This window comes from Pongo pygmaeus, chromosome 16, assembly GCF_028885625.2.
Source record: "Pongo pygmaeus isolate AG05252 chromosome 16, NHGRI_mPonPyg2-v2.0_pri, whole genome shotgun sequence".
In the NCBI taxonomy this organism is placed as follows: Eukaryota; Metazoa; Chordata; class Mammalia; order Primates; family Hominidae; genus Pongo; species Pongo pygmaeus.
Genome location: NC_072389.2, coordinates 23,105,195 through 23,115,769, shown reverse-complemented (window position 1 = coordinate 23,115,769; position 10,575 = coordinate 23,105,195). Strand labels below are relative to the sequence as shown.

General features: G+C 46.2%; 2 protein-coding genes across 6 annotated transcripts in view; one reads left to right on the top strand and one right to left on the bottom strand.

Annotated features, from left to right (window-relative positions):
- Positions 1-345: 345 nt before the first annotated feature.
- LOC129014685 (E3 ubiquitin-protein ligase HERC2-like) overlaps positions 346-10,575 on the bottom strand; it is a 29,685-nt gene continuing 19,455 nt past the window's right edge. The window contains exons 12-14 of one of the 2 annotated variants that reach the window (XM_063653184.1): positions 5,774-5,880; positions 4,993-5,102; positions 346-1,339 (exon numbers count right to left, since the gene is read on the bottom strand). In XM_063653184.1, the coding sequence (XP_063509254.1) occupies positions 5,047-5,102; positions 5,774-5,880 (163 nt within the window). In that variant the 3' untranslated portion in view covers positions 346-1,339; positions 4,993-5,046. Of the gene's footprint in view, positions 1,340-4,724; positions 4,790-4,889; positions 4,961-4,992; positions 5,103-5,773; positions 5,881-10,575 lie in introns of both variants that reach the window. The other variant, XM_063653185.1, reaches the window with a different exon arrangement.
- LOC129014682 (golgin subfamily A member 6-like protein 7) lies at positions 3,027-10,088 on the top strand. Of its 4 annotated transcripts, XM_054452312.2 has the most exons (8): positions 3,027-3,110; positions 4,638-4,766; positions 5,887-5,937; positions 6,026-6,119; positions 6,202-6,308; positions 7,581-7,639; positions 7,968-8,109; positions 8,407-10,088. In XM_054452312.2, the coding sequence occupies exons 1-8, from the start codon at positions 3,027-3,029 to the stop codon at positions 9,496-9,498; spliced, it is 1,758 nt and encodes a 585-aa protein (XP_054308287.1). In that variant the 3' UTR covers positions 9,499-10,088. The 4 variants fall into 4 exon arrangements, with proteins under 4 accessions (XP_054308287.1, XP_054308291.1, XP_063509252.1 ...); XM_063653183.1 differs by lacking the exons at positions 3,027-3,110; positions 5,887-5,937 and having other exon boundaries at positions 4,694-4,766; XM_054452316.2 differs by lacking the exons at positions 3,027-3,110; positions 5,887-5,937; positions 7,581-7,639 and having other exon boundaries at positions 3,625-4,766.

Here is a 10,575-nt window from a genome sequence, read left to right as displayed (position 1 = left end):
GGCCTTTGTGGTAGTGGGGACCTGGCTTATGTCTAATGCCATCACACAGGATTGTGAAATGGCAGCTATCTCTTTGGGGAGAAAGAATGGCAGTGTTGCATGACTAAGATCCCAAACTTATGTCTCCCTTAGCATAACAGGTTTGGCACTTCCAAGACTTTATTTTCTTTTACATATTAAAAAAACTCTAATGAAAGAGCTATGTGAGAGATATAAAGAGGGTATTTCCAATGAAAAAAGGGTGCAACCAGCAGGGAGAAAAAGGAATTCTAAATGTGTTTATGCTTGGTAACTTAACCTTAAAACACACAGAACAAAGCTTAACAAACGAAAAAAAGAAATAAGTTGACGATCATTGTGGGAAACTTTAATATCTGTGTCTCAGCCACTGAAAAATAAACAAACATCAGTAAGGAAATAGAATCATTAAAGGATGCATTTAACACGCTCGATCTAATTGAGAGACATGGTACACTACACTCAACATGCAGAATACATATCCTTTTCAAGTGGAGAAGCAATATTTATAAAAATTAGCCATATTTTTGATCATTGAGAAGACACAAATTCCAAAGAGTTTTAGTTATACAAATATTTAATCAGAGTGGAACTATAAGTTTGGAAATTAAGCAAAACATTTTCAGTATGGTAAAGGGATGAATAAAATCAAAGTTTGCTTTTCTGAAACACTAATAAAATTGATGGCCCCCAGCGAGACTGATTAAGAAAACAGACAAAAGGCAGAAACTCTAACTGCAGACCTTATAAATATTTAAAAAGATAAATGAATAATAGAACAACTTTGAAATTTTATATAAAATGAACAAATTGATTCAGCAAACACAGGTTACCAAAATGAATATTCAAATATATGTAATTGAACCTGTAATTAAACACCTTATAAAGAAAACTACAGTCTCACATGGCTTAATAAGTGAATTCTTTCCAAATGCTTAAGGAAGAAATAGCACACATCTTACATCAACTCTGTCAGAAATAGGAGAAGAAACATTTCTCAAATTGTCTAAACAGCATAGCTTTAATACTTCATATTAAAACCTCACAAGTCTGGGCGCAGTGGCTCATGCCTGTAATCCCAGCACTTTGGGAGGCCGAGGAGGGTGGATCACGAGGTCAGGAGATTGAGACCATCCTGGCTAACAGGGTGAAACCCCGTCTCTACTAAAAAATACAATAAATTAGCCAGGCGTGGTGGTGGGCGTCTATAGTCCCAGCTGCTCAGGAGGCTGAAGCAGGAGAATGGTGTGAACCCGGAAGGCGGAGCTTGCAATGAGCCAAGATCATGCCACTGCATTCTGGCCTGGACAACAGGACGAGACTCCATGGCAAAAAAAAAAAAAAAAAAAAAAAAAACAGAAGAAAAACTTAGACTCCACTTTCTCTTGTGAACGTTAAGTACAAAATTACCAAATGAAATATGAGCAAGCCCATCTCAACCACACATAATATGGTATTAATCACATATCACAACAAAGTTGATTTAATTCCAGAAGTGCAATGTTAAACATTCAAAAGCCAATCACTGTTAAGTTACCTTATCAACATAAAAAGATAAGAAAAAACATTGCTCAATCAAGAAAGAAAAAAGCAGTTGATAAAATTCAGTACCTATTCATAAATCTTAAAACCTGTCAACAGAGAGGAAGCAATATGTGAGCTAAACACTCCCCAAGCTGAGAATAGTGACATAACTTATTTGCAGCCAAAAGATGAAAATTGCAGGCCGGGCACGGTGGCTCACACCTCTAATCCCAGCACTTTGGGAGGCAGAGGTGGGCAAATCACAAGTTCTGGAGGAGTTCAAAACCAGCCTGGCCAACATGGTGAAACCCTGTCTCTATTAAAAATAAAAAAAAATGAGCCGGGTGTGGTGGCACATGCCTGTATTCCCAGCTATTAGGGAGGCTGAGGCAGAAGAATCGCTTGAACCGTGGAGGCAGATGTTGTGACAGTGAGCCGAGATTGTGCCACTGCACTCCAGCCTGGCAACAGAGCAAGACTGCGTTTCAAAAAAAAAAAAAAAAAAAAAAAGAAAAAGAATGAAAATTGAATTGCAGTATAATCTTAAAATTTTTGAGAAATCTACGTTTTTCAGCTAAAAAGAGACAGACTCAGCCTTTTGACCTTTCTTCTTTCCCTCCTTGGAAGGCAATCCAAGGCCTGGAAAAACAGCAGCCACATTGTAACCAAAAGAATAAAAACATGGCTAAGGAAGTATCAGGAAACTGAAAAGAACTCTGGACTGCCTTCCTCTGCACGTTTTAAGTGACAAAAATGAAATCTCTATTTCTTTAAGTCACTGAATCAGATTTATTCTTTCTGTGGCTACAAGTAGCCCTAAATGATGTATTAAATACTAAAATAAATACTAAAATACACACTAAAATACTAACATTTTGGTCTTGAACTACTAATGTCAGGTGATACACCCATCTCAGCCTACCAAGGTGCTGGGTTTACAGGCATGAGCCATCACACCCACCTCAAAAGCTTTGTGTTTTTAAATATATTAGACATGTCTCTAGTTTCAAAAAAAAAAAAAAAACCCTTAATAATGTAGGAGAATAAGAGAAACTTTTTCCAAAAAAGAGAAATTATTGTGATTATTTTACCTTATTGGAATGTTGGATAATATAGTCAGCTTTATTAATCATCAAGCATGCTGTAAATTTTCCATTATAATAGGATTTGTACCTCAATTAAGGTGATAAAGTTTTAAAGCTCAGAAAGTGAAAGCCAGCCCCACCCCTCTCCTAGAGTGGCTGGGGACAGCAGTTGCATGGGCGCCTTTCCTTGTGACATCACAGGACCTTCGTGACACGTGGCTGCTTGACCCCGCCTCCTTTCCCTTTCATCTTTCTCATTGACCAATGGGCTTGGAGCATTAAGGCCACACCCCTATTCTGCATTCTAGTGTGACCCTGGTGACGCCTCCTCTGGCTCAGTCACATAGCTGCGTGGTACGTGACTGGAGGCATATCACTGCCTTTGCCTGGATCACGCCAATGTGGCCCCAACCCCACCTCCCTCCTCTCCCCATGATGTCAGAGAAAAACCAACAGAGCAAATTGCCTGAGGCCAAGGAAAAGGTAAAACGCATAGGATTGCGGGACCCCAACCCCAACCCCAGGCCCCCTCTGATGGCAGAACAGCTGTCAGAGTCCGTGTCACTCCAGAGGTACACCAGGCTGGGCCCCCCCAATGCCTCTGGGCTCCCTCAACCAAAATCTTGTGTCAGCCCCAACCCCTGCCCTCACCTGACTTTGAGCGGGTGACTCAAGGGACTCCCTGCTCTGTACTCTGCCCTCACCTCCTCTTGCCTGAAAACTGACCTCCCTGGGCCCTTCAGGTTCATGTTTCCAAGGAACTGGATGCCCCAGCACCTGCCCTCACCAGTCACCCCAGGGTGACTTTGGGCAGGTGACTCCTGGGGCTCCCCGCTCCATACTCTGCCCTTGCCTACCGCTGCCCCATGGCTGACCTCCTTGGGCTGTTTGGGCTCATGTCTCCAAGTACCTGGCTCCCAACCCTGCGAACCCCAACCCAATCTCAAAGAGGCAACTTGGGCATAGCACTGATGTCACCCATCCCCCACCACCCCACGGAGGAGTGGAATGTACTGATGGCACAGTCCCTCTAGGAACTGTCATTATTGCTGCAAGACTGGCCTTTGATCTTAGGACCCATCCCCTAAGTGTTCTCACCCCGTTTCTGGTTACGCTGGTTGCAGCACAAATTTCCATCTGGAAGGGGAGTGGGGACCATGTGACCTAGGATCAAGAAGTTTCAGGCTGCCTTACTCCCTTAACACAGAAGTTGACTGTTTGAAAAGCCTACACCTCCCTTGTGAACTCAAAATGTTGACAGTGTCTCTGGGTGGCAATGGGAGAACGGGTTTGGTTTGGTTTTCTCCCAGGCTTCTACTCTCCAGAGAGACTTCAACAGTTTTTCCTAAGTTCTCCACCTCATATTTGAATTCTCCATGGTTCTGGCACCAGAGTGCCCATCAGTCAGTGATCTTTGAAGTGAGATTTGCTCATCTTCTGTGGAAGAGACCTTGGGAAACTGAACTTGACAACTTGAATCTTCCTCATCTCATCTCAACCTGGGGTACTTTCAGTGCCACAGGATACATATGGGGCATCTTTCTGAAGCATCACTTTCCCTTGATTCTCTTGAGAGAGACAAAACATTAATGTTCTTAGGGATGACAGTCACACATATATTTCTAAGAGACTAGCAGACTTCTCTCCAAAATGAAGCTTGGGTTGTCCTCTTTCTGTTCAATTCCCAGATTTAACAGAAAGGCTGCCTTCTGCCCTGAGGATACGTGACTTTTACTTTTCTACCTCTGCCTCTGGTTTTGGTCCCTGGCAGCTGCTGATTTGTGGCAAAATCCCAGAGCTCGGAGGCAGAAGAATGAGTTTCGGTTCCATTATTGCCTTTCTTTTAGCCATGGTATCAATCTCTCTCAGTCACTAAGTGATTGCAACAACACCTTGTACAGTTGTCGGTGGCATTAAATCAGATAGTCTATAAGAGTATTTTGTATAAACTGTAAAGTGACTGTAGGAGCTTGTAGTTCTCATGAGTATCACTGCTCCTCTTTTCCACAGTTTACAGATGATCATCAGTGGAACAGTGCTGGTGCTGGTACCGGAGCAACCGACAGCAAACAGAAGAAAATAAATAATGGCACTAACCCTGAGAAAACCACTTCTGGTGGTTACCATTCACCTGAGGATGTGAGTCTTGGCTGGCTGGTCTCCTGAGGACAAGGGGCACAAGGGGAAGTCGAGGGTAACTGTTGAGATTGTGGAAGGAAGAACTGCTGGATACTGGTTAAGAATTCTGGGTTTGAATCCTACCTCTCTCTCCATCTGCGAGGGACACGATTTATGGCAAATTGCTTGAGTTCTTTGGACCTCTCTTTTCACATCTGTAAAATAGGGGTGGTAATGTTTTACTTACATGTGTGAAGCTTAAATCAGATTTGTTGTTGTTGTTGCTGTTGTTGTTGTTGTGTTAATCTCTAGTCCAGGGCCTGCTGTAAACTCCTCTCCTCTTTGGGCTTCCATTTCCTGAGGAGGTAGAGTTAGAGTATTAGAGGTTTCTGTTTGCTCTGAGACTCTGGGATTCAAAGATTCACTAGAATGGAAACCTTGGGGCCAAGGGCTCCTGTCTGCCTTTTCCGTCCTATATCCCAGCTGGGAAGAACTGTCCCTGGTCCCTATGTGCTTGCTCAATGCTTGTTGAATGAACACATCTTTCTAAATCACAAGCTAGCAGAAGGGTGGGCTTTTCTCACATTCCATGTCTGAAGGTTTCTGTTACTGTCTTTTCTGGAGAATCTAGTTTCAGACTTTCAGTATTGTGGCTGTGGGCAAAAACCAATAAAGACCCAAATCCTTTTTCTTTGGGCATTAAGGAGAGTTGATCAGTTCATGTTCCCATTGGGTCTAAGAACTTTGCCCTTAAAATCCATTCCTGACCCCTGCCTACCGCTTCCTGGCCTGGGGAATAGAATCGAGGGGCTACCCTCAGTCACCTTCCTTTGACTCTCCCCACAGAAACAACAGAACCGAGCTCAGCTGAAAGAAGTAACATGGTTTCTTTCTTTGCTCACGACATGACTGCTGGGTTTCGGGGGCACTCAGATGTAGAGGCCCCAGTCTCGTCTCGCCTACTCCCAGTACGGGGAGGAAGGCTCACCTCCCAGATTCCACCCCATCCCCACAGGGTCCCTGATAACCTGGTCCCATGGGTGGGCCTGTCCTGGGGCAGTGGTGCCATTCTGGGGGCATGTCTCTTGCTGTGCCATCTCTGCCTCCCTCTAGTAAGAGCTCTGTCTTCCTCTTCCTATAGGAAAAGCAGGAAAGCCACCAATATCAGCAAGCCCTAAGGAGGCAGCTAGAGGTGAGTGGAGGGTGTGAAGTTCCCTCCTGTCATCTGGAGAAGGTTTCTTTGCTTCTCTTTCAGCACTTGCTTGTCTTTTCTCCCAAAGGCCCAGGATCATACCATACGAATCCTTATGTGTCAGAAAACTGAACTGGAGACAGCGCTCTATTACAGCCAGGATGCTGCTAGGAAATTTGAAGGTGGGAATCTGGGCACCCCATCTTCCTTCAACCTGGCATTTTCACAGGCCTTTGGGCTGCATCTCAACCTCTCTCATTCCAGAAGAATCCAAGGATCTGGCAGGATGCCTGCATCATTCCTGGAACTTTGCAAGAGAGTTACAGCGGGCTCTCTCTGCTGTGTCCACACAGCACAAGAAGGCGGACAGGGTGAGTCCAATCACCTACCCGGTCCCCTGGGAGCCCAGCTTCACAGATGGAGGAATGAGCCTAAAGGTCCCTTCTGCAGGATGCAGTGTCCTGTCCAGAAGACAGCATGGGCCATTTCTTGCTGCTTTTGTATGTGGTTGTTAGAGGCAGGTTGGGGCTGGGTCAGCTGCTGTGAGTTGCGGGGCGCTGTGGGGAGCAAGCACTGGACACGGAGCTCCGAGGCCAAGTGCCCACCCTGCCCATACTTGGCTGTGCCCTTGGTCAAATCCTTGGTGGGGATTAGGGTACTTGTACCACGAAGGTACAGAAGAGTATCTTTAGTATGTTACCATTTGTGTAGAGAGAGGGAACGCATGTACGTGTGTGTGTGTGTCTCTGTGTGTGTACGTATTATGGTAATATACATAAAACATGTTTGTAAGGATTCATAAAAAACTCAGGCGAGAGGAACAGTATTGGGGGGAGATATTTCCCTTCTGTACCTTCTGAAGTTTGGACTATGCCAATGTATCGTTCTTTCAAAAATCAACAAAGGATTAATTTCCTCCTCCTTATCTGTGCCCCTACCCCCACCAAAAGAATGGGTTTAGAGAATCAGATATACCTGGGTGTTGAAATCCCAGCTCTAAGTGATCTTAGGCAAGCACTTAACCTTTAATACCCCATGTTTTTCATCTACACAATAGAGGTGATAATGATAACTGTCTCCTATGGTGGTGGTGAGGATTAAATGGGATTGTTAGCTTAGGGCCTGGTGAAGCACTCAATAAAGGTTCCAACAGTGGTAGTAATAATAGCAATAGCAGCATTACTGTAATAATGCTGTATACAGTAATAGTAAAATTTTCTCATCTCTCTGGGCCCCTGTTAGCCAGCTAACAATTCAGTCTTTTTCCCTGTCCCTTCCACCCTTACTGAGTTCTTTGAAAAACAAGTGAGAGCCAGGTGTGGTGGCACATGCCTGTAATCCCAGCTACATAGAAGGCTGAGGAGAAGAATCACTTGAACCCGGGAGGCAGAGGTTGCCATGCGGTGAGATTGCGCTATTGCACTCCAGCCTGGGCAACAAGAACGAAACTCCATCTCAAAAAAAAAAAAAAAAGAAAAAGAAAAAAAAATTATACCATGGACTTGGAAATGCCTTGAGAACATGTCAGGTGGGATTGAGAGGGAGCAAGTGTTACTGTGGAGTAGTCACTGTAGCTGTCATCACTGGTCGGTCAGCTGCTCCTCTGCCTGCTGTATCCTGACTTGACCTTTCTCTATTTGCAGTATATCAAGGAGTTAACAAAGGAGAGGGACGCTTTGAGTCTGGAGCTGTACAGGAACACGTAGGATAGGGGAAGGTGGGATGGGAGGTCTGAGAGCCCTTAGCGTGGGTGGTGTGCTGGGAGGTGGGGGGTACAGGTGAGCATGGCAGGGGGTCATACAGGTTTGCATGTGTGCACAGGGAAGCTCCAGTGCCGGCTGTGCCACTGACTCATGGGGTAGCCTCAGGCAACTCATGTCTTCTCTCTGGCCTGCCACCTGGGACTTTTAATTCCTGGGTCCCTTCTAGTGCCACGGTTCTGTGGTTGTGGGGCGAGGGTAGAGGGTCGATCACCAAAGCGGTCCTTTCTGTTCTTCGTTCATTCCTTTGTCTATTGCCTCCGGCCATAGCATAACCAATGAGGAGCTGAAGGAGAAAAATGCCGAACTACAAGAAAAACTTCGACTTGTAGAAACTGAAAAGTCTGAGATCCAGCTCCACATCAAGGAGCTAAAAAGGAAACTGGAGACAGGCAAAATCCTGCTGCCACAGGTGAGCAGCGGCAGCCCCGGGGGGTGTGGGAGCCCCATCCAGCTGGGACCATGGTCTAGGGATCATGCAGGGTATGGGGAGGCTCCAGCCAAGAGCTGGAAAATTTGGGTCCTTGTTCTGGTCCCGCCATAGAATCCTCTAGAGTGTGCTAAAAATCTACAAATTGGGACCATGCCTGGGAAATCAGAAAACCTCAGGGTTAGGGCTTAAAATTTCTTTTTAAAGAATCATAGACTAAAACCGTTATTTTATAGATTACATTTATATACCTAGCTTATGAGTCTATTTCCTTTTGAGGTTCAAACCAACACTTTGCAGGAGGAGAAGATGTGGAATCAGGAGGAGGAGCTACGGGATCAGAAGGAGAAGCTACGGAAGCAGGAGGAGAAGATGTGGAGACAGGAGCAGAGGCTGCGGAAGCAGGAGAAGGAGCTGCGCGAGCTGGAGGAGCAGATGCGGAAGAAGGAGGAGCAGATGTGGGAGCAGGATAAGCAGATGCGGAAGCAGGAGGAGCATATGTGCGACCTGGAAGGGCAGATGCGGAAGCAGGTGGAGGAGATGCAGAAGAAGGAGGAGCAGATGATGAAGCAGGAGGAACAGATGTGGGAGCAGGAGAAGCAGATGATGAAGCAGGAGGAGCATATGTGTGACCTGGAGGGGCAGATGCGGAAGCAGGAGGAGGAGATGCGGAAGCAGGAGGAGCAGATGATGAAGCAGGAGGAGCATATGCGCGACCTGGAGGGGCAGATGCGGAAGCAGGAGGAGGAGATGCGGAAGCAGGAGGAGCAGATGCGGAAGCAGGAGGAGCAGATGCGGAAGCAGGAGGAGCGGATGCGGAAGCAGGAGAAGCAGATGCAGAAGCAGGAGGAACAGATGCAGGAGCAGGAGGAGCAGATGCGGAAGCAGGAGGAGCAGATGCAGGAGAAGGAGGAGCAGATGCGGAAGCAGGAGCAGATGCGGAAGCAGGAGGAGCAGATGAGGGAGCAGGACGAGAGGCTGCGATTTAAGGAGGAGAGGCTGTGGGATCAGGATGAGAAGATGCAGGAGGAGGAGGAGAAGATGCGGGGGCAGGTGGAGGAGAAGATGCGGGGGCAGGTGGAGAAGATGCGGGAGAAGGAGAGGACGGGAGAGCAGAAGATGCAGGAGGAGCGGTGCTCAGAGCCCTGCCTCCCTCCCTCCGAAGATCTGTATGATACGAGCCACCCTGGCAGCGTGAAGCCTGCACGAGAGGCCACGGAGGGTTCTCCTGATGACAACTGCACTGCACAGATCATGCAGCTGCTTGGTGGAAGGAAGAATGCCCAGGAGTGCCCAGTCTTAGGCAGCACCTCCTGCATCCCATTCTTCTACCGAGGAGACAAGAAAAAGATGAAGATCATCAGTATCTAAAAGCCGGCACTGTCAACAAGGCCTACAGAAGTGTAAGCCGCCACGTGACCTTGTGAATATCGTCTGAGAACAAACTTGAAAAAAGAAAATTTATTTTAAATTGTGGCAAAATACTGGCCGGGCACGGTGGCCTGCACCTGTAATCACAGCACATTGGGAGGCCTAGGCGGGGGGATCACCAATCCCAGCTACGTGGGAGGCTGAGGTTGCAGTGAGCCGAGATCACACCACTGCACTCCTCTCTGGCTGACAGAGTGAAACTCCCATCTCAAAAAAAAAAAAAAAAAAAAAAAAAAAAAAAAAAAAAAAATTTCTACTTGAGGACTCTAATATCTATGTATGTTTCTATTTTTTTTTTTTCTTGGTCTTTCTCGTTTAGTCTTGTGTTGTCTTGTCTTATGGCATACCTAGTAAACTTTTATCTGCCTCCAGAGAGTATTGACTTTGACTTTATGGCACACAATTGGCGTTCAAGCAGATCACCTTCATCTAGTTTGGGACTAAGCTGGCTCAAAGCAGGTTTTAGTTTTTGTGACAGCTGGTCTATTTTTTATTCTTTTGGATTCTTAGGGGTGGCCCTTCCAGGATCCCCACCAAGGTCCCATCTCCTTACTGGGACCCAAATTCTCAATATGTCATTTCAGCCCTGTGAGAGCACCAAACATTCAGCTAGGCTCTCCAGCCTCTTAACTATCACTTCATACTCAGTTTCTTAGCCTCTTAGCCCTCCACTGTTGACCAATCACCAAATGGGGGAAAGCACTACAGACTATCAGGGTCACTTCCTAGGCCTGGTCACTCAAGTCCTGGCTGAGGTCTCCAATTACCTTCCAACAATTGTTTTTGATGGTGAGGGGGGACACATTTTTGTCCAGTTTTTCTAACTGTTCCTGTGGGGAGGCTAATCTATAACAAGCTATTCTGTCTTTAATGAATGTTGAAAACCTTTTTTTTTTTTTTTGAGATGGAGTCTCGCTCTGTTGCCCAGGCTCTAGTGCAGTGGTGTAATCTCTGCTTACTGTAACCTCCGCCTCCTGGGTTCAAGCAATTCTCCTGCCTCAGCCTCCCAAGTAGCTG